This window comes from Mastigoproctus giganteus, chromosome 2 (genome assembly GCF_048544385.1).
Source record: "Mastigoproctus giganteus isolate SK-2022 chromosome 2, ASM4854438v1, whole genome shotgun sequence".
Taxonomy (NCBI): domain Eukaryota; kingdom Metazoa; phylum Arthropoda; class Arachnida; order Uropygi; family Thelyphonidae; genus Mastigoproctus; species Mastigoproctus giganteus.
The window spans coordinates 26,149,723-26,174,787 of record NC_143576.1 but is presented as its reverse complement, the minus strand read 5'-3'; the positions used below and the strand labels follow the sequence as shown (position 1 = coordinate 26,174,787).

The window sequence follows — 25,065 nt, the reverse complement described above, 5'->3', positions numbered from 1 at the left end:
CTAGAGTTTACATAAGTAAAAAAGTCTTTGCTGTTTTTCTTTGCATCCTTTGCCAAAGATTTCTCATAATCTTTGCCTGCCTAACCTCCTTTGTGACTTGATTACAGACTAGCTTATATCTGCCATAGGCTTCTGTACCTGATAATTTATATGCATCCCATGCATTTTACTGTTACAGGTGTCCCTTTTGCAGAAAATAGGTTCCCTGGGATTGTACTTGATGTGACTAATATTATTATTATTATTCTACATGTATTCTTCCATTTATATTTATTTATGGATTGTACACATTCTAATAGCATACTACATGGGCAGGATAAACTTGACCACAGGGGCTCATGCTCTGTACAACCCTTTGACACATATGCCTGACACTACACCACACACACACACACACACACACACACACACACACACACACACACACACACACAATGCTTCCAGCCTGTATAAAGTTGAGGTTTCTACTGCTAATACCTACCATACACACTGTTATCCAAAATTCAACGCATGTACAACAAACTTTGTTGTACCCATCACATCACAGACAATCCCAGGGAACCTATTTTCTGAAAAAGCAGCAATGTAATCTACCTCATTACTTGTAACACCTGTAAAAGTAAATATGTTGGCCAAACCAGACTCAACCTCCACAGATCGGATATAAGCATTTTCAGGAACATTCCTTTACAAATATATACACATCCATCCTAGAGCACATACCTGACCCTTTTTCTAGAACCAGAAAGGAAGAATTATACATGCTTAAACTTAAAACACTTTACCCATATAAACTTAACAATAAATTTAACTGCAGTATCATCTCCAACAATATATCAGATATGTGTATCTATGACAAAGTAGTAAAAGGCCTTCAAAAATCCAAACCTCATAGAAAATTTAAATCTAAGAACATCATATCCTGACAAAAGAACAATTATCCTGACAAAAGAACAATATAGGTATTTTCTCACTGACTTTGTCCGAATGGGACAGCTGCTTTACAGATGCACAAAAAAATCCACAACTTACTCTTCGGTAATAAACCATGACCTGAAAGCACTTTACAAATTTATTCTCAACTCTGAGTTTAGTTCTAAGCACTTACTACACCTAATAATCGACATTTATAAGTTCAGGTTAAAACCTCTTATCAATATGGCTAACACAGAATTTGCTCCCCTTATTTTGAGGTACATTACTAATATAGAGCATCAACATCAATAGGTGCATCAACAAACATTCAAATCGCCTTCCTGCCAACTGCCAATTTCTACATATAAAATCCAGATTCAATTACTCTAAACCCTTTGGACTAATAGCCTGTAACTATAAGCATTTATCCACCAACTTGGACAAATTCACTCCAGACACCAATAGTTGCATATGCACGCAATCTAACCTACAACCCTATGTCAATTCCCATTTTGGGCATATTATTATTGGCAATCTACATATTAGACCCAATCAGGAACTAAGAAGCATCATGGCACATGGCTTTAAATTCAGACTATATGAGCACTACAACTTTACTAAGGTCAAAAAAATTATATCACAACCTACTTAACTTCTGCTTAAAATTATCCTACAAATACAACACCCCAATAGAAGCATTCCAAATCTGGATAAATACTGTACACACTCATCTTTTCCATAACTAAAAAATGCTATCTTCACACGGTTCTCTCCATACCTCTGGCACTCCACACATCTCCAACATCAAAATCCACTTGGCTGAGTTACACAAGCATTTTATTATCACTACTATAGACAAAGTTTCAATAACTTTGCATTTATCTGCAAAGCATTTTACTATCAAATCATAATAGTTGAACTCAACTCCAGTACTACCTAGAAACCAGTCACCAACAGTAGTATTATTATGAAGAAACTTATTGCTTTCAGGAAAAAATTAAATATCAATTTTACAAATTACAATTTTCCTTACATTTTTTTTATACCAAAATTTCACAAAAATCCCATAGGCTTCAGATTCATCACATCTTCAAAACAGTTATCTCATAAACCAGGCAAAACCCTAGAACTTCTCTTAAAGCCTAACTTAACCTTCAAATTCGAAGTAGTCAACTTCACACACTGGCATTCCAACATCAAAAAAGAAAATACATGGCAACATCATTCTTTCAAAGAGTATTAGAATAGCAAATATCATTATCATTATTAATATCCATATGATGCAAGGAAGCCTGAGGCTTATGCTGCACCAGGAGAAAAAAAGAAAGTTCCCAAGTAACAATGAGTGAGAGAGAGAGAGAGAGAGAGTCAAAAGTAGAAGGGAATCACCAAGAAAGAGAAGAATGATGATATCCAGCTCAGGACCCTGGGTGTGCCAAGCCCATACTCACCAGATGTGAGCCCCCGGTGTAACAACCACAATCTAGTCACTCTTAATATAAAATTTCACTACAACAAATAATCTAAAAAATCAAGATATTGCACACAAATCAACATTCGACTTTAACAGCCTGTTCACCAACATAGATTTAGCTAATTTAAAACTTGTAATGAAAGAGCTATACTACAAGTATAAACATATTATAACTTGTAAACAAGAATACTTAATTAACCTATGCATATCAAACACAATTACATCTTTGATAGCAGTACCATCTATTTACAAAGCCCAGCTAGCTGTATACTATCCAATCTTTACCTGTACTTTTCAGAAGTTGTAGATGACTCTCATCAACTGGTGCAATACCACCACTTTGCTTATTGGAGGCTTGAAGTAGTGGAACCCATGTTTAGTCTCTAGAGCTAAGTTCCGTTCAACCCTTCCCTATCTCTTCCATCATGCAGTATGATTGATGCCTTTTGAGGTTATGATGAACACCGTGGCAAGATCCAATATTCCTTACATTTCGAGGGTACAGCTCTAAAACGGTGTTCGCAGGCCAGCCGCTAGTTAGTACACTGAACCGAACCAATTGGTAACTATCTAGGAGGCTTCCGGATCAGCTAGTGTATAATCTTGCTACCTCTACTCTGCCAGATACTACAGTGACTGGAGGGAGTCCGAGTAGTGTTTATGAGGGGAGCATTGTCGAGGCCACGTTATGTCAAGGATCTGGATATATTCTTACTATGTGTATGCCATATCCAAAAATTTCATTACTTCAGACAGCATGTCCCACCCAATTTTTCTTACTATTGAATACACCATGAATTGTCAAACTAATAGAGCAAGCTTATCTGGGAAAAGATCTAAACCTCCCAAGCACTAACTAATTCATTTCACAAATATACGTGGTCTCAATTCTAATCTCAACGATGTCCATTTCCACTTGCAGTCTGCCAAACCCCATGTACTTTTTCTGACAGAATCTCAGTTATCGGTTGATTCAACTACTGCTCATCTCAGATGCCCAAATCATTCGCTGTATGATTCCTTTCGCCTCAGAGGTGGTACTTGTGTATATGTCCGTTCTGATATTCCCTGTCAGAGACTTGGCAATTTGGAATCTCCTCTCTTTGATCTTCTCTGGCTTAAAATCTCTCTACCTCATTGTGTCAAATTCGCCTGTTGTCTCTACCATTCTCCCAACTCCACTAATCACATGGAGCTCTTTGACTTCCTCTCTTTGCAACTTGACTTTCTCCAGTCCAACTTTCCTAACAGTAAGATAATTTTCCTTGGTGATTTTAATGTTCACAACTCCAGTTGGCTTCCGTTTTCTAGTCACACCGACCTAGCTGGTCGTGATGCTGAGGCTTTTGCAATTACTAATGACCTTGCACAGATTGTTCATTTACCTACAAGAATACCGGACAATCCTAATCATACAGCCAACATGCTTGATCTTTTTCTCACAAACAATCCTTCTAAGTACGCAGTCGAAGTGAGAGTTCCTTTAGGCACTTCAGATCACAACTTGGTGATTGTCTCTGCTCCAATGGAACCTTTATCTTATGGCTATTCCAAACCTTGTGTTGTTTGGCAATACAAGAATGAAAAATGGGATGACCTGCGAGACTTCTTTTCTTTTTTTCCTTGGTCGGATTACTGTTTCAAAACTTCTGATATCAACATTTGCTCAGATCTTGTCAGTGAAATTATTCTTGCAGGAATGGAATTCTTTATCCCACACTCCGCTTTAAAATCCTCGTCCTTTATCTAAACCTTGGTTTTCCAATAAATGTGCTAAGACTGTTCAAGAGAAGAATGTTGCATATCATAATTGGCTTGTTTCTAATTTTCCAGTTTCATTTTCTGCGTACACCAAAGTTCGCAACAATTGTAAAGCAGTTATTAATCAATTGCAATCAAAACTAGAGTTTGAACAGGCTAAGAGTAGAAAACTTGCTTCTTGCCCTAATGGTAGCCGAGCATTCTGGTCTCTTGCCAAAGCTTTGGCCGCAACTTTTGCCCATCTTTGCTCTCACCTCTGTCCAAACCAGATGGTTCTGTTGTCACTTCAGCCAAGGATAAAGCTGACCTGTTAGCATCCCATTTTTCTTCCAACTCATGTATTAATGATCTTGGTAAAACACCTCCCACCATTCCCAACGCACTCCATTCAATGCCCCCTGTGGTCTTCCATCAAAAGGATGTCAGAAGGATTTTGACGAATCTTGATGCTAAGAAAGCTCCAGGTCCTGATGGTATTTCTCCACTTGTTCTCAAAACCTGTGCTCCTGAACTTACTACTATTCTTTGCCGCTTTTTTCACTTTCTTATTCCAAAGGTGTTTTTCCTTCTGCTTGGAAATTTGCTCATATCCAGCCAGTTCCTAAAAAGGGTGACAAATCCCTCCCATCCAATTATCGTCCCATTGCAATTACTTCTACTCTTTCTAAAGTAATTCAGATATCAATTAACCGCCAACTCTTAAACTACCTAGAAACCTTCCGTCTGATCAAAGATCGCCAGTATGGATTCCGTCAGTGTCGATCCACTGGTGATATTCTGGCTTATGTTACCCATTTATGGACTAATTCAATGGAAAGGTTCAGTGAAACACAAGTAGTTGCTCTTGACATCTCAAAGGCTTTCGATCGTGTTTGGCATAAAGGTCTAAACAAGACCATCTTATGGTCTTCTAAACAAGCTTCCATCTTATGGTTTGCCAACTGTTTTTAGTAATTGGTTATTCAGTTTTCTCTCTGATCGCTCACTGAGGGTGATGGTAGATGGTTCCCTGTCTTCTAACTTCTCCACTAATGCCGGTATCCCCCAAGGTTCAGTTCTTTCCCCCACTCTTTTCCTCTTGTATATTAATGACCTTCTTCCATTGACTGGAAATCCTATCCATAGTTTTGCCGATGATAGCACATTGCATTCCACTTTCCATTTTGAGAAACCTTATCCTGCTCAATCAGCTTCAACTTCTCAAAAATCTGCTACCAATTCCTTAAATGCATCTTCAGGTAATTCTCCAGTGGGGCAAAGACAACCTAGTTGATTTTTCAACCCTTCTAAAATTCAGTCTTGTCTTATATCTCGCAAAAAGGATTCTTCTGCTCCTATGCTTATCTTTAGTGACACTCCGATTTCTAGGCAAAATGATATATCTCTTTTGGGGATTACCCTGACTTCTAATCTCTCTTGGCACAAGCACCTTACAAATATTGCTTCCTCTGCATCTAAAAACTTGGTTTTCTCTTTCGCTCTCGGCATTACTTTTCTTCCAAACAGCTGCTCACTCTGTATAAATCGCAAATCCGCCCTGACATGGAATATTGTTCCCAAATCTGGGGTGGTGCCCCCCAAAACCTCTCTCAGGCTTCTCAATTCCAATCAGAAGAGGGCAGTTAGGTTAATTTATGATTCATCTTTAACAAAGTCTCTCCACTCGCTGTCTCATAGACGTACTGTTTCTGCTGCATGCCTTTTCTACAGATACTTCCATGGGCACTGTTCTTCTGAATTGGCTTCTATAATTCCTGCTCTCTCTTTCAAAACAGTCCGTCCGAACACGTGCCGCCAACATCCATTTACTGTCCAACTCCAAACTCACAGAACCAACTTTTCATCTTCCTCGTTTATTCATTCAACTGCCGTTTTCTGGAACAACTTTCCTTCATACGTATTTCCTGAAAATTACAGTCTGCAGAAGTTCAAGTCCAATGTCAACAAATATCTTTTTTCATCTTCTTAACCTCCAACCCAAGCACGGTACTAAGTACTATAGGTTCTAATACCTCTTGTGTTTGGGGTTTACAAAAAAAAAAAAAAAAAGAAAAAAAAAAAAAAAAGAAACTTCCTTACCTACAGATTTATGCATGTTCAGATACACAGATAACCTGTGTTATTTTTTTTATCAACTGCAATAATTTCCCGCAAGACTTTGCCCACATCTACCCTCCAGAGCTCACTCTAGAAAAAAACTAATAGCAATAACTTTTCTGAAAATTATCTAGACTTAGATATTGACCTCAATAACTCCCAGACTACCATAAATATCTACAATAAACGTAATGCCTTCAAATCTGAAGTAATCAACTTCACGCACTGGCATTCCAACATCAAAAAAGAAAATACATGGCAACATCATTCTTTCAAAGAGTATTAGAATAGTAACTATATGTAACAGCCATAATCTAGTCATCCTTAATATAAAATGTCTCTACAACAAACAACTGGATAACATGTTTCCTAAAGCCTACCTCCAATTTCATTTCGATAAAGCTGTCCATATTTTATATTACAAAAAATTAATCAGCTACCCTATAGATATATGAAGCAGGCTGCCTTTCCTATTAGGCTATGTATATATGTTCAGAAGATACCCCTCAGCCTCTTTGGTGTCTCAGCCTGAAAAACTTGTGCCCACTGATTGGCTAACTTACTGGGGTAGTTATACAGTATAAATATATATTTTTCAATTTTTAACTTTTAATTTCTTTTTACTTTCTTTTCCTTTTTTATTTTTTATTTTACAATCTTAATTTAATAATTTTACTCCTTACACCTTAAAGGCATATTTCCTATGGTATTTATAACCATTACAGCACAACTGACAAACACATGTAATATACTCCCAAAATCTCTGTCCAGGGTTCTACTATAGGAATGGGAATCGCAACCCCGAACTGCCCAAGCACAGCTTTTGTCACTCTTACTCATACGTCTATCCGTTTTCCTAATACTCTCTATATCTTTCCTTCTTGTGTACGATTAGGTTTCAAAAGTAATATCAAGATATTTCTACTATAATTACTGTTTTCGTCTTACAAAAAGTTCACTGTCTGTATTACGCTAATCTGCCAGTTAATTGTTCTACAATATCCTGGAGGCATACTACATTTGTTTAATTTTCATCTCACCAAATCATCTTTCTTCTACTTCTTATTTATTCTACATTCTATCATATGAAGTCACTTCAACTCACCACATTTATACTCTATACTATCTAACTTTTATACTACCTAACGATAAATGCTTTTGTTCCTCTTAACTCACACAGCATGTTGGCATACGCCACATGGTCTACATTCCAGCTTCGGCATGACACGTTAGTAAGTACCACAATGACCCTCTGATTTATGTTATTTTATTTCATTTTATGTTCAACAATTTTATTTACTTAGGTATTATTTCCTTATACTTTTATTCCTGTTTTTACTTTTTATCTCTGCCTCTGCAGGGTCAGCCATGAAAATACTCTTTCTTTTCTTCATTTAAATCTGTAATTACTGCATACTGAGTATATCTAGTGCTTGAAACAGAGGCCTTACTTTTTTGATGCATTTACCTTGGTTTTGGCGGCTGACTCCTGAAGAAAATGCTGAAATCATTGTGATTGCATCACTAAGTACTTTTTACATAACATAATTCATATTATTTTATTTACAATTAATGTAAATAATTACTTGTAAATAAAATAATAATAATGTAAATAGATGTGCAAAGCTTTGCCTTCAGTAGGCGATTATTGTTGGAACAAATTCCATCTGTTGTTGTAGAAGTATGTAGCCTAAATAAATTTAATGCAGAACTAGACAAATTATTGGAAGGAATGGATAGGTGACGTGAGGGTTTTTTTTTTTTTTTTTTTGGTATTGCTTACAAGCTTACTTTCTTGCATCAGATGCCACTACTAATAACTTTAATACAAACTTCACACTCTTCGTTATTTGTATACATTTTACTTTCCTTCAACTACTTATTTTAACTCTCTGAGTTATTAGGGTTACTAAAAGCAGGGTCTATTTCAGCCCTACTTCCTTACCTAATTTCACTCCTGTTATCAAAACTACAATAGAATTGATTTAGACAAAATTAACAACATAAGTGAAAAAGAAAAAAAAAATACACACAGTGTATGTAGTACAGTGCATGCGCGCGCACACACAGAGAGAGAGAGAGAGAGAGAGAGAGAGAGAGAGAGAGAGAGAGAGAGAGAGAGAGAGAGAGAGAGAGAGAGAGAGAGAGAGAGAGAGAGAGAGAGAGAGTGTGTGTGTGTGTGTGTGTGTGTGTGCGCGCGCGCGCAGCAGTACAGCATTTATGCATCTGAGTTGACCAGAGTTCAAGGTCACATAAACATAGCAATGTTCTTATTCTCTTAAACTACTCCAATGATACGTCCATCCTAGAGTATAAAAACAAACATTTATAAATTACTTACCTCTATTTCATCCACCACATTTTCAGCATATTTAAAGACTGATAACATTAGACTTCGAGCTTTCTTTTTTTCAAGTACATTCTGGGCCAACTGCTTTCGAACTACCAGAGGATGGGTGCGAAGAAAGAGGTAAAAGTTAAAGACACTAGGATTTGCTGAAATAAAGAAAAAACTTCATTCAGAAAACTAATTTCACATTCATGACCAAATTAATTTACATTTTTTAGGTATAGATTCTCTCTTGCTTTAAATTCCAGTAATTTTGATTAAACAAATTTAGTTTCAAGAAATATGTAATAATAAAAATTAGTCTTTTTAATCTGTTAACTAAAATTGTGTATTGATTGCAGATTAAAATAGCATGCATTCTTGGTTAATGAAAATCAGTCTACCACTATATGTGATCAGTTGTAGAAGGTCTTTTTTTTTTTTTACAGTTAGTAATACCTATTCATTTTTTAATGATGAAAAGGTTCTGCACAGGATCTAGAAATGTTGCTCTGTAATCTGCTATTTACTTGAGAAACAGCATTTAGATACACAAGAAAAGTATGCAGAAATGTTAGTCTTGCCTTTTATTTTGCAAGTTGCAGTAGTTCTTGTTTTCCATGTAAAAGTAGTCCCTCCTGTTAACAGGCACAGACTTTCAAATTCAACCCTAATTTGCAACTTCTCAACATTGCCCTGTACTTGTTACGTACTGCTTAAGTACTTGTTACGTACTCTTAATTTCATCAGTGCCAATGTCTATAAGAATATACCATGTCCTTAAAAGATATTTGCTCTACTGAAAATTGGTCAGAGTTGCCGACCAATTGTCAGGAAGTTGCAGTCCAATTCCCTGACAATAGTCAGCAACAATAGTTACCTGCTGCACAAGTGCAAGCTCTGGCATTAAGGTGTATAGCTGAGAGCTTGATAGACCCCCATTTTCCTGTTCTTCAAGCGCTGAAGAAATCCCATCAGAATGCTGAATTCCCTCTTAAGGTCTTCACACTCTTTACGTTGACCGCAGCAACACAAAGACATCCCATATCACATCCCATTCCAGATAAATCTGCAAATATCAAACAAGTAGTACAATTCATAAGGTGGTGATTTGTAGGGCAACCTTAGTTCTCCTGCACACCACAGCACTCCCTCAGCTTTCAGCCCTTTGTTTTGCTGCTCTACTCTGGTCTGAAACATGATTTACATTGAAATTCAATTTAATTGAGAATATTACATTAAACTAATATAAATAAATGCACACATTAACCCCAGTTATGCAGCAATAATATATATTAGGCTATCAAGTTTACGATATTCAGTATGTACACTCAGTGATCACTGAATTGTAACCACCTACCTAATACCATGTTGGGCCACCGTTTGCAGGGATAACAGCCACTATCCATTTAGGCATTGCAACACAAGGTATCTGAAGACATCCATAGGAATCTGCAGCCATGCTGCCTGCAAGATTTTTCACAGTGTCAGAATAGATGACAATCACGTATTCATATTTCTCAACCCGATAACAAAACAGCTCACAGGTGTTCAATTGGAGTGAGGTCAGGAAAATATGGAGACCAATCAAGATTGGCAATATCTTTACTTCCTCTAATCACTTGTGCATCGCAAACTGATGATATGCTGCAATCCATACACACCGGGGAGGTGGGGGGGGGGGTCCTAGTTGTAGCCAGTAAAACATGTCCCATATTAAGCAACTATTGACACCTGCCTGGATAGCGAGCACTGTGCATGATGGGTCCATGGACTTGTGTGCTGCTTGCACCAGCCTTACATAAAGGCATCCATTGGCTTTGGTTGGTTGGTTGTTTTGGTTTTATTGGCGCATCAGCTACTTAGGCTATAATGCGCCAAGACCAGGTCATTTATAAAAAATTTTTAAACTCTCAGTGACCTAATTAGTTAGGTCACTATGTCAAAATGTACAACACATATATAAAAGAAAAATGTAAAAATTTTAAAAATTTTATATATGAGTAAAAACATTTATTGATTTTAAAAAGCTAAAAAGAGCAGACACGTTGTCATTGTCAGATAAAATCTGACTGAGTGTATATGGCTCAGTCAGATGGTTAAAAGCGGTAAGACGGATATTGCTAAAATCTGAACATTCGATTAAAATGTGTCTAATTGATAAAACTGTGCCACAAGACTCACACATAGGAGGGTCATCAGCCCTCAGCATCCATTGGCACTTTTCTCTAGGTAGGTAGACTCATCCAACCAGCACACTCGTTTCCAGTCCTCCAGTGTCCAACCAGCATGTTGAAACCACAAAATTCACCGTCAACAATGATGAGTGGTGAGCAGAGGATGCCTCTTGGGTTGCCTGAGGTGCATTGTCATTTGGGACTTTGTTTTTGCAGTCCCCATACTGTACTGAGGTCAACAGTTGCACAGTGGCCCGATGTTTAGCCTGTACAACACACTGTAACCTTTGCTTTCCACAAACATCCACATTGAATAATCATTTAGAGTTAGTTGGCAGAAGGTGGTTCAACCAATTTGACACCATTCTTTGTACTACTTAACCACAGCGTTAGCAATTGACACATGCCATTTCTGATATGGAAGTACCCACAATCATTCCCTTTTGAAACTCCAAGATATCTTTATTATGTCTCATAACTGCTATTTTATCACTCTGACTTGCACAACCAGATGCAAATTACGACTGCTGTGCAGCGCAATCCATTACGAGAGGGATGGTCACGATTCAGTGACACCTAAGTGTATATTATGATACTGAGTTCAGTTATCAAGTTTATTCTCTGTACTACACCTATAAAATTATATTCTCTGTACTACACCTATAAAAGTATTATAAAATTATACTTTCCTGAAATGAGGCTTCCAGACCTGTACACAGTACTCAAGGTGTAGCCTAACCACTGCCTTATATAAAGGGGATAATCACCTCCCTATCCCTGTTAGCAAACTTCCTGTATATCACTGATAAGACCCCATGACCTACTCTGGCACCCTGTCTGCACTGCTCAGTAAACTTCATACCTGACTGCACAATTACCCCCCCCCCACCAGATCTCTTTCATTCTCCACTACCCCTGGGCACACTATGATCTCCATTGTCAATGTGCCAATAAACAACAAAATAACCAACCACTACCATGAGTGTAACACCACCCAGTTGGTACATTTCTCTGGTACCCATATGCAGTACTTTGCATTTGTCAATTTTAAACTTCAGTTGCTACCTCTCAGCATATCTGTTCAACTTTTCTAGATCCTATTGCACTAGAATACTGTCATTACTTTTATTAACAACCCTGCCAACCTTTGTATCATCTGCAAACTTTAGCATTAATCTTGATATACCTTCATCAATATCATTCATAAATATACAAAACAACAATGGGCCCAATACTGATCCATGGGGGACACAACTAATAACATTGGTCCATGAAGAGAAGTGTCCATTGATTAACACTCTCTGTACTCTCCCACGCATCCACCTTTTTATCCATTGCAGCAACTTGCCCTTAATGCAATACTGCTCCAATTTGTACAGTAGTCTTTCATTAACCCCAGGGGCTCATATCTGGTGAGCATGGGCTTGGCACACCCAGGGTCCTGAGCTGGATATCATCATTCTTCTCTTTCTTGGTGATTCCCTTCTACTTTTGACTCCCTCGCACACTCTCTCTCTCTCTCTCTCTCTCTCTCTCTCAGGGTAACTTGGGATTTTTTTTTTTTTTTTTTTGGCTGGTGCAGCATAAGCCTCAGGCTTCCGTGCACCATATAGCTAATAATAAAGTGTAGAAATAAAGCGAATAAAGTGTACCATACTACAAGTATGAACCCCAGGCAGTATTAGAGACCCCAACCCACAAGCTGTACTAGGACTGCGCTATAATAACAGATAGGACAATCCCGCACAACAGACCGGACATAACCCTTGTGGACAAGAAGGAAAAGGCTACCTATCCAATTGACATAGGGTTCCAAACACTGGCAACCTACAAAAAAAAAACCATGGGGAAAAATCAGGAAGTACATGAACCTAAGACAGGAGATCAAAGAAATGTGACATATGCAACAAGTAACGAGATTCTTGATCATCGTGTCAATCACAGGTATGGTGCCAAAGACTCTACATAACAGCCTAGCAGCAATAGGTCTCCCAGCAAACACCTACAAGGAACTCCAGAAAGTCGCAATCCTGAACACCTGTAGGATATTCTCGACCAACAGTAACACCAGACATAATAACAACAACAAACACCCTGTGTCCTTGTTGTTGTTTTGGTTTTTAGGAGCATTAGCAACTAAGGCCATATTGCTCCAGGATATGCAGTGGTCATTCCCTGACCTTTCTGCATCTTCTGTATCTGGTGGTGACAGGCTCGAACCCAGGTCTAATCAAGAAGCATGTGATATGCACTATTGCTCCTTCCCACCTGGCTAAGGAAGCGCCCCCTGTGTCCTTGGTAGAATACCTGTCACAAGATGAAACCCCCAATCAGGGAGAAATAATATATAATATAAGAGCAGCAATAATAATAATGTGCAATAGTATCAAGAGCTTTTCTGGAATCCAAGTACAGCAGACTCTCGATTTACTGGGATCAGATTAACCGGGACACTTCAAGATTCCAAATAAAAAAAAAAATAAAAAAATAAATAAACCAGAAATCATAAAATTCAAGTAATAACTAGAATAGGTATAAACAGATATTTTTAAGTCGTAAATAAGTGACAAGAAGTGGAGTTATAAGTTGTCTTTGGGAGATTAATGTGCCTATTATCTTGCAACCCCCACTGTCTTCACACCTGCCGCTCAAAAAAATAAAAAATAAAAAAGAGAGAGACCAAATGTTTAGTTTGTTTTAGTGATTTATAAACATTTCATGATTTATAAACAAAAAGAAATATATATATATATATATATATATATATATATTTCTTTTTGTTTATAAATCACGAAAATGATGGGTAAACACAAAAGAGTTGCGCTTTCAGCTAAACAGACTTGAAATTATTCAAAAGTTTGAAAACGGTGCATCAGTTAAATCTCTAATGAACCATTATAACGTTGGTGACCAAACCATACGTGACGTTGTAAAAAATAAAGGGAAGCTATTAGATTTAAAATCGACATCGCAAAACATAAAGGGAAGCATTGCATTGGACACACAAATAGTGCGTGGTAAGTTTTTTATCTATTGCCATATTTTTTACGTAGGTTGCTGAACATTTTTCGATACAGTAAGTCCCCAACTTCCGCCACTACGAAATTTGTTTTAACTCAATTTTTTTATTTTTAGGATTGTAAAATTTAAAACAACAACAAAAAAATAATAATAAGCAATCAATAACGATGATCATGGCATGCATAAATTGCACAAGTGAGTCGGAGTAACAAGCAAAAAAATAGGAAAAAAAGAGAAGATTCTTACAATTATTTATGGGTTTTTTTTTTTTTATATGACTGAAGATTTCAGTGAAGGGGACACACACTTCACCATAATAACGTAAAAACTCACAGAATTCCAGCTATTGCAATAAGATCAAGTTTAGCTTGTGCAAGTGAGCTCGTGCAGGGTGATAACAGTGAGTTTTTGCCTTAACCCTGTGAAGTTCTTTACAGTTCATTTTGACCGTTATCATGGTGCCGAGTAAGAGAATAAGTGACAGCGGTACTACTGAATTTACCAACAAAAAGAAAGAGATCGATTTGGATCAGAAAATTAAACTAATAAGAATGCATGAAAATGGTCAAACATTAACAAGTATCGCGCTGAATTTAGATTTTTCAATAATAATATACAGTAGTAGAAATATATAACTATCCATTCATGAGTTAAGCAATAATCGATGAAGTAAAAAGTCCTGGAATGTATCTCTTACGTATGTTGGGGACTTCTGTATTTTTTAGATTAACCGGGATTTGTTTTTTACCATCTATCCCGGAAAATCGAGAATCTACTGCATATAATATCAAAATTATTTTTTGCATCCAGTTCCTTTGTGACCACATCATAGTATCCAATAAAATTGGTCAGACAAGACTTCCCCTTAACAAACCCATGCCGTGTCTGAATTATTACTGCAGTCTTGTCCAGATGATTATGCAATGCTTCTTTAACCAGTGACTCCATTATTTTCCCTGGAACAGAAACCGAATTAACAGGTCTGTAATTATTTTTGTCACCCTTTGTTCCCCCTTTGTGAATTGGAGATCAGAATCATGAACTAAGTATTTTGCAAATACATTCACGCATGAGAAAATCTTTAGGGAAGGGGATTCCAGAAGTTTATCAAACTCTAAGAAGGAGGAAAACGATTTAGTGATAACTGAGAGGAAAGCGGAAGAGAAACTTTTCTCTTCCTCTTTCCTGCACCGGATGTTATCTATCCTATTATATTAATGGAGGCAGCAAAGAAAGTAAGCAAACTAATGTCACCAACAATATGAGATATTATGAGAAACAACATATGAAAGCATCTCTGGATTCAGAGGAGGAAACTAAGGAATGGATGAGTGAAAATATTCCCAATTCACAAAGGGGAATCAAAAGGAGTCATGAGTAATTACAGACCTGTTAGTTTAATTTCTGTTCAAGAAAAAATAATGGAGTCTCTGGTTAAAGTACTTCAGAACCAACTAGACAAGAATGCAATTATTATTATTAGCCATATGGTGCAAGGGAGCCTGAGTGTGAGAGAGAGAGAGAGAGAGAGAGAGAGAGAGAGAGAGAGAGAGAGAGAGAGAGAGAGAGAGAGAGAGAGAGAGAGAGAGAACTAGAGTCAGAAGTAGAAAGGAATCACCAAGAAAGAGAAGGATGATGATATATATATATATTGCAGTCATTGCATGGATTAGTCAAGGGACAATCTTTTCTGAGCAATCTGAGTGGATACTATGATGAAGTAATAGGATGCAAAAAATAATTTTGATATTATTATTATTGGCTATATGGTGCAAGGAAACCTGAGGCTTATGCTGCACTAGCCAAAAAAAAAAAAAAAAAAAAAAAAATCCCCAGTTACCATGAGAGAGAGAGACACACACAAAAGTAAAAGGGAATCACCAGGAAAGAGAAGAATGATGATATCCAGCTCAGGACCCTGGGTGTGCCAAACCCATACTCACCAGATGTGAGCCCCTGGGATTATCATATACTTGTTTTCAGGAAACCTTTGGATACTTTTGCACAAAAAATACTGCTGTATAAATTGGCGAGCAGTGTAGCACTAAGGGAAAGTTACTGATATGGATAAATGGATGGCTGAGTGGGAGAAGACAGAGAGTGATTATGAATATTAGAAGAGTACCAGAGGGTTCAGTGCTGGGTCCACCGTTGTTTTCTTTTTTAATTAATGATGTTGTTGAAGGTATATCAGGCTTAATGTTTAAGCTTGCAGATGATACAAAGGATGGCAGGGTAGTTAATGACAGTAATCAAGTTAAGCCACTGCAACATGATCTAAAAGAAAAATTAAGCAGATGGGGATGAGAAATGGCAGTTGAAGTTCAACATTCACAAATGCAAGGTACAGAATATAAGTAGCAGTAATCCCAAATTAATACAACTTTGTGGTACTACACTCAAGATAGCAGAAAATAAAAATGACCAGAGGGAAATTTATTCAGTCAGACATGAACTTCTCTGGGCAATGCAGACAGGCTGACAGGGCAGCATATGGAGCATGCCTGAGGCTTATGCTGCACCAGCCAAAAAAAAATTCCAAGTTACCCTAAGAGAGGGAGATTGACAGAAGTAGAAATGAATCACCAAGAAAGAGAAGAATGATGATATCCAGCTCAGGACCTTGGGTGTGCCAAGCCCATACTCACCAGATGTGAACCCCTGGGGGTTAATTTTTTTTGTCGTTGATATACAGGTGTTTTGCTAACAGGGATAAGGAGGTAATTATCCCATTGTACAAGGCAATGGTTCGGCCACATCTTGAGTATTACATACTAGAAGTATCATTTTAGGAAGGATATAGATCTGTTGGAATAGGTACAGAGAAGGGAATGAAAATCGTCAGGAGAACAAAAGGGTGGTCTTACCTTTCCTTATCATTCCACCCTTTTGCAGAAGTGAAGCCTTTCTTACCAAGAAAGGCTTCACTTCTGCAAATTGTTGAAATATGGAGACTAGGCACCTGTGAGGTGATCTGATTGAGATGTTTAAGGCTTTGAATGGATTGAGCAAGCCCAATTCTAAAGGCATCTTCTCCTGCCCAGAATACATATATAAGCAGAGATAAATTCAAACTGAACAAAAACGGGTGCAGGATAGATGGTAGTTTGAATAAATTCAAGGAAGAACTAGACAAATTATTGGAGGGGAATAACATATTTTTTATATATTTTTTTTAATGATGCTTTATAAACATATTTTCTTGCATCATATGCCACTACTAATATTAATGCTATAGTTTGACCAGCACAAGATTGAAATTGTAAAATATAAGCTGCATGTCTTGTGGCTGGTGCCTCCGTATCTTTTATGGTTTACCCAAAACCTATTATTTCACTAATCAGCTCGCCATCTTGCAGCCTTGCAAAGTACTTCAGTACTCTCCTGAAGCCACTGATTTTTTATCTAAACACTTAGCAAAGCTAAGAAATGACTTTATTAATTTTTACATGACTTGTATATCCCTGAAGGTTATATCGTGGTATCATTCAACATTGTATTACTTTTTACATTCATTCTTATAGAATTGGCCATTAGAATAGGCATCTGTAGGACTGCATAGACATGTACTTAACTTCTGTTCATAAGAAGGATGGTTCGGGATTCCCCAGCTGCTGTCTGAACACTCCTGATGCATGGGACATGAACTTGATTCTAATCAAGTTTACATGGAAGATTGTGTCCATCAGCCATATCACTGTCATTGGTTGGAATCATTTTACACTACTATCACTCCCATTGCTTAAACCATAATAACTTAAATCACAGTAACTATCAACTACATTTTTGAGCAAGTTATAACCCACAAGTACAGCAGTTGGCATTACAGGACTTCGTGCGAACAGTTACTGGTCACATGATCATCCAATCCAGCTCTGGCACCAGATCTTTAATTTATTTATTTGTTTGTTTGTTGTATTATTGCTTTACACTCGCCACAGCATCCTAGTTGCCATCATACATTACCAACAACAGTTCATTTGTAATTTCTGAAGTTCTCTTAATTTGAGGCTGTAGTTAGCCTATTTCAGTTAGAGGAGGACATAGGTTCCCACATGTGTTATATTCCTGGTTTTTCAGCCTGCACGTGCAATTTGGCCTGTGAGCACATACCTGGAGACCAATAATAACAATTTTTTAAAGAAAGAAGAGAGTAGCATTGCTTTACAATTTTATAGTTGACAAAGACATCTCCCAGGATATCAAAAGCTACCACATTTTACTTCTGATTTTATTTTGCTTGTACTTTATTTCTATATACCATTGGTTGGAATTATTAAAGAATATTCTGATGATAAGTCAAAGTAAATGTGCTGATCAGATGAAAGGCAGGTAATGGAAGTGAAACTTCTATTTAAACACACACGATTGTTATTTGTATCTCTAAATCCCTAGGACTCAGCTGTATTTGTACTATGCAGTTCAATATTACAGGATTTGGGGAGGGGGGGGGCAAATGATATTTTGAGTTGAACAAAGACTAAAACAGCACTGTATACTCTGTCTCAATATTCAGTGAGAACAGAACCTCCCCCCTCCCAAAAAAAATCCAGTAAAGTGTACAAATTTTATTGGATTTTAACTCCAGTATTAAAATACCCTTCCAATCCTACAGGATTGTACTGAGTAGGGCCCAGTTCTAGGGATTATTAAAAGTGGTGTATGCAAGTTTTACTTCCATACACCACTTGGTAGTTCACTCAGATGAAATTAATGGTATTTTTCTTTAAGTTGAACATAAGCAGAAGCCTGTGTCAACTACTCAGCCTTGTTCTTCAGGAGAGAATGATCTCCATGAATAAAAATCAAATGCAATAAAGAATACAAATTTTATTTGATCTTTTTGATGTTCCATGGGATGCTTCATGTAGCTCAGGCATTCCTTGTTGCCTGTTTTAGTAATGTATTGTAAATTTTTTGTCTGTAAACAATGTCTCATTTAAAGTACATGTTTATTATAAGAAAAATTATAATTTTGAAAGTCTGATTTAATATTTTATCATTAATGTATTATTAGCAATGTTGCACTTCTAACATTGCTTTAACTGATAATTTGACTGGCACCAGAATATTAAATCTTTAGAAAGTGCAAATTAAATCTGTTTACAATTAAAAATGCTTGCTTAAAACAGGTGAGAAGAAATACCAGTTGCTGTTTACTTCTCATAAACTGCTTCAAATATGTTGTTTATAAAAAGGATTTATCATAACACTGTTAAAAATTCACCATATAGCAGAGGATAACAGTAGCGGAGGGCTAATTAAAGCAGGCTTTACTGTTAATGAGCGAGTAACAGGGAATAACACTACTGGCTTGTGTTTTGGGTTGTCTAAATCCATTAACTGAGTTTTGATATGATTATCAAAGACAGCATATAGGAAAATAAAAGCAACACAAAAAAATAGGCAGCAAAGAAACAAGGTGTTAAATTAATGCCTAGGTTTATGAGAAACTATTCAAGTCTTTTAAAAGCCCCAACAATCGCATAAGAAAGAGAATATAAAATGTTGTTTATATGTTTCTCAGAGGCACCAAAATTCCTGAAAGTAGACTAGGAAAGAAGCATTGGTACCTGACAACAGTGTGCCTTGGGGGTTTTCTGGGTTGACAAACCATAACATTAGCTCTGAGTATGCATTTGAACACCAAATATAGATTACCCTCCACTCGTCAGATCTGCATTTTGCAATAAAAATTCTATCATTAAAAAAATAAAACAGCCAGAATTAATGCCGGGGATTATTACATATTAAATCAAGAGCTCTACGAAATTTGTAAATTCAAACTCCACAATATTTATATCAATGTACATCTTAGTGCACTTGCATCATTTATACACAGCCAATTATAGATTAGCAAATTTGCAATAGCGGCATCGTTTCAGTTACATCTCATATTGTGAATACTTTCACGACGAGTTGCCATGACATTACACTACTTTGAGTAAGTAATGCTTCACCCAAAGGAGAAGACTGTTGTTATTTATTCTCAGTGGATACCACCACCACCCAGACAGCACCGTTTCAGGGCTATTTGGCCCTTCTTCAGTGGGTGGGTAAGTACCCAAGTGATGTAATGATGACAAAACAGTTGTGAAGTATATCTTCACAATATGAGAGATGCCTGATGGTGTATGATATAAGTTAGGACTCTAATGCATTAAGGGCTTATGCCTCAAGCTTAAGCATTTTTAAGCACTATTGCAAATTTGCTAATCTATAATTGGCTGCGTATAAATAATGCACAAGTGCACTAAGATATACATAGTCTTAACTCTTTCACAGCTTGAGCTCACAACTGTTCTGTCATCATTACATCACTTGGGTACCTACCCACCCACCGAAGAAGGGCCAAATAGCCCTGAAGTGGTGCCGTCTGGGTGGTGGTATCCACTGAGAATAAGTAATAACAGTCATCTCCTTCTCGGGTGACGCGTTACTTATTTGAAGTAGTGCAATGTCATGGCAACTCGTCGTGAAGGTATTCACAATATGACATGTAACTTAAACTATGCCACTATTGCAAATTTGCTAATCTATAATTGGCTGTGTATAAATGATGCAAGTGCACTAAGATATACATAGTCTAACTCTTTCACAACTTGAGGCATAAGCCCTTAATGCATTAGAGTCCTAACTTATATCATAGGCCATCAGGCATCTCTCATATTGTGAAGTATACTTCACAACTGTTTTTTCATCATTACATCACTTGGGTACTTACCCACCCACCCACCGAAGAAGGGCCAAACTGCCCTGAAACAGCACCAGGGGGAACCTGATGATGTCCGGAGTTTCCAAGAATAGGTAACAACAGTCTTCTCCACTGGGGAAGCGTTGCCTATTCGAGGAGTTCATGAGTTTTGAGTGGTGTGAGTTGAAGGAGTTAATGTCCCTTTCATTCTTCTACACCGTTTATTTTCCTCTTCCACTACTACTTTTACTTTCCCTTTACTTTTTTTGCTTTTATAAGTCTAATAGGGACAAGTGGATAGTTGAGTTATTATCCCACACATATACAAAATAGCCCTGAAACGGTGCCTTCGCCCAAACTTCTCCTTTGGATGAAACGCTACTTATTCGAAGTAGTGCAATATCAAGGCAACTTGTTGTGAAGGTATCCACAATATGAGATGTAACTTAAAACGATGCCGCTATTGCACATTTGCTAATCTATAATTGGCTGTGTATAAATGAAGCACTAAGATATACATAGTCTAACTATTTCGCAGCTTGAGGCATAAGCCCTTAATGCATTAGAGTCATATTTATATTAATATATCATATATATTCAAGTACAAAAACTATCAATATTTGAATTATGAATAAATCAAATCAGAAATTACCTGCACTTTCACCAGTAATGCTTCCCTCCATGTCAGCAGCTTTTGGATGGGAGTGGCCAACATCTGTTTGAAGAAGTGTTGTTAAAGCACCAGAGTAATCCTGTAATATCCAACGAGCCATGCTTCTTAGAAATGGATCAGGGTGTGCACGTGATGGTATATAGTTGCTACCTTCAGCATTGCACCCTAAAATTTCTTCAAACAGCAGTTTACGTAAAGTTGGTGGTGTAGTTTCTATGTCGCCTTCATATAACCGCACAATGACCATTGCCAACTGTAAATCATCTAGTTTATTCACACAGACCTACAATATTGAAACAAGTATATAAATCAGTACTAGCAATTATACTATTAATGCTTTTTAATAGAAATAATGAATTAGAATTCACTTGAATGTGTGAGTAGAAGCAGTACTAGTGAAAATATATGTGTAGCAGTTAAGAATATACTGCAGTGGATAGATTAAATCCATCATTCAGCTTGTTTTCCAGTTAGGAAACTGATTCCACAGACCCGTGAAAGTGCACATACACGAGAGAGGGAGCCTTTTCACAAAATATGTGAAGGAAATTGCATTATGAAGCATTAAAAGAAATGCACCCGAACTTAATTCTGTATTAAAAATAAAACATAAAATAATAATAAAAAAATTCCATTATTTAGTAGATGTTCTTACCACATAAAATAATTTGCTCTTGATTGGAATGCATAAGTAATGGCAAATGATGAAAGGAAGCAAAAAAAAAAAAAATTTCAACTTTCACATTTCACCTAACTGTCCCTTGAACAGTCTGCTAGTTCTCCCTTGAATTTATTCAAGCCATCCACTTCCACAACAGAAGACAAAAGTTTGTTCCAGCAATCAGCTACCAACTAGATAATTCACATTTACTCTGCAATGATCCTTCCTCAATTTGAATTAATGCCCCTTTATGAGTGTCGTTTGACTAAAAGGAAGAATTCCATCAGCACTGAGTTTGCTCAATCCATTCAAAGCTTTAAACACTCTGATCCTCTCGCACCTGCAAGGCAATGTGATCCTCCTCTGATCACGTTGCCTTGCAGGTGCCTAGTCTCCAAACACAGCAATTTGCAGAAGTTGAGCCTTTCTTGGTAAGAGCACAACCTTGTTTTTATCCCCTCACCAATATCTCATTGATATTCTCTGTATTTGCTTCAGCAGCTCCACATCGTTCTGAAAATGAGGCCTCCAGGCCTTTATGCAGTACTCAAGATGTAGCCTGACTGCTGCCTTATACAATGATGCAAAGGAAGCTGCAGCAGTGCTATCCAAAATTTTTTTTGAGCTCGCATAATGTACATGTTAAAAATAATTTGATACGACCTTATCTACAAACTGATAGTAACTGCAACGGTATGCAACTTCCTTTGCTTCAGGCCAAAAACATGTAAACAAGGGTGAGAGAGAGAGAGAGAGAGAGAGAGAGAGAGAGAAAAGAGGTGTGGTACTAAGTGAAAACTTAACCAAGGCCATTTGAAATTAACCATATCAGTTATTAGCTTTCAAAGAGAAAGAACATATCAAGAGTTCACCACCTGATAAATGTGAAGCAGGTGAAGAAATAAATGTCCTAAAATTTTTAATGTATTAATCAATAATTGCATTTTAATCAAATCAAATATATCAATGTATGCAGCAAAAGAAAATCAGAGTAAGAACAAAGCTGTGTAAAATTTGGTGACACCCTTTAGGACACAAAAGGACACCCCGGTCTGCCATGACACCCATTTTAAAAAGCTCTGAGTTAAAGTATCAAATCTTACCATAGCGTCATATCAATTTCAGGAAGGTGATTAGTAAGAATATGTCAAATCCATTATTCAATAATAGTTTAAGAGTTGGCACAGTTCAGTCTCTTTGTTTAAAATACAGTGTGTGAAACTGCTGCGAGGAGAGCAATTAATAATGATAGGCCAGACTGTAAGTTCAATACAACAATGAAGACAGAAAGGTGGGTCTCAGGGAGTGCAGATATAAGGGTAAATGAGGCATATAACGTACCATACCTTGCAAGGGTAACCTCGTTTTTCTATTTGATGGAGACCAGACCTCCACTCCACTCAAGTACAAAAACCATCAATATTTGAATTATGAATAAATCAAATCAGAAATTACCTGCAATTTCACCAGTAATGCTTCCCTCCATGTCAGCAGCTTTTGGATGGGAATGGCCAACATGGCCACTCCCATCATTGGAGGTATGGTTTTATTTACAGAAGTTTATTGTTGTCTTGGGTTCATCGTATGCTTTGCCATTGATTCAAAGTTTGGGTCATTACACAACCCTTATAGTCTGTAAAAGGAAGTATCAGTTGACTGCTTGGTGAATTTAACTTCGAGATCGGCACATTAATTGATAGGAATACCAACATAGCGAGGATCCACCAGAATTTAACAAACTGCCATTTGTATTGCATACAATTCTGCATGAAAGATGCTATATGATAGAGGTAGATGAGTGATGATTGTGGAAGTTGGAAGAACAGCAGCAGCAGCAGCAGTGCCAGCATGATGGTGCCATTCTTTCACTCATTTTGGAGACCTGTGTATATTTGAGTTTAAAAATCATACTGAGTAGGAAGGATTTTATGTAGCTTCTCAGTGCTTTGTTGAGAGAAGTAGCTTTCACCTATTTCTGAAATGTTAGCTTACATACGGAGAGAATGAAAATCCCATGCAGAAAAGGCAGAGTTAGGTAATTCAGAAAGCTCAAGCTGCTAGTTTGAGAAAGAAGTGAAGATATTTATTTATTTATTTATATATGAAAATCAGTTGATTCATTGATGGATAAGCAGTATAAATATTTTTCCCAATGATGATCAAATAGATAACTCCACAATGGATGACTGGGTTGGCAAATTTAATGCAATAATTCATATAAAAAGATATCAAATATATATGAAGTATTCTTGGCAGAACCCACACCTTCTCCTGAAACTATAAGTCCACAGCTGAGGTTCTTTTTTAATCTCGAATAGTTATTATTAATTATTATTGACTTGAGTTTGCCACAGTTCTGACATTGAGTCCTGCATGCTGTTTTAACAGTGGATTTATAATCAGTGTATGGGACTTTCAGAAGGCAGAATGATCTACTGTCAGGATGTTTAGCAGCATGATACGCACGTTCCCTGGGATTCCGACATGCCCAGGGAATTAGCAGGTTACTATCTGGTTGGATGCTTGATATTGATATAATCTGTATTGAATCTTTTTCAGAATAGGATGTTGTGAAGAAGTAACAGAATGAACAGCTGTGACCACACTTAAGGAGTCTGTGTATATCAGAGCTTGCTTATGTTATCTATGGCCAGTGTTATTTCATATAATTCTGCAGATAGATACTGACAGATATTGAAATGGTAGAAGAAATTGCTGCATCACCTACAATTTCATCTGTTTTGGAGCTATCAGTGTAAATAAGTAGTTTCTCTGATTTTTCTAAGATGTGGGCTTCAGATAGCTGCTGTAAGTTGTCATTTGGCAGGGAGCCATTTCCCCCACCTCAAAAACGAAGTATCACAACGAGGTGAAAACTGAATCCAGAGAAGTTCAGGAGAAGCGTAGTCATAGAGGATATGCTGAAAGTTAATATCCTAACTGATCATGATCTCTTGTAATTGAAGATCCACAGAGCAGTTTTCATTAGATTTATTATGGTATAGCATTACATATTGAGGATCAAACAGGTATTCCCAGCTGGCATGAGATGGATTAGTTTTAATTTTTATGGCATAGTTACAAAGTAAGGATTTTCGCCTGAGGTGCAATGAGGGTTCATTTGCCTTAATATACAAGCTGTTGACCGGAGATGTTCTGAAGGCTCCCACTGCTATCCTTAGGGCACTATGCTGAATTGTATTTAGATACAAGGCACTGTTCTTGATGCATAATCTCGGCGGGACTGAATTAAATTCTATACG

The 25,065-nt window shown here is 37.1% G+C and overlaps 1 protein-coding gene across 3 annotated transcripts in view; it reads right to left on the bottom strand.

Moving 5' to 3' along the window:
* The window catches only part of Rbcn-3A (rabconnectin-3 alpha), a 980,796-nt gene that overhangs the window by 412,109 nt on the left and 543,622 nt on the right, over positions 1 to 25,065 (bottom strand). For all 3 annotated transcript variants that reach the window (XR_016547873.1, XM_090388469.1, XM_090388476.1), the window contains exons 33-34: positions 21,121 to 21,424; positions 8,589 to 8,743 (exon numbers count right to left, since the gene is read on the bottom strand). Coding sequence is in view for 2 of the 3 variants with exons in the window: in XM_090388469.1 (XP_090244595.1) it covers positions 8,589 to 8,743; positions 21,121 to 21,424 (459 nt within the window). In the remaining variant the exon portion in view is untranslated. The remainder of the gene's footprint in view (positions 1 to 8,588; positions 8,744 to 21,120; positions 21,425 to 25,065) is intronic.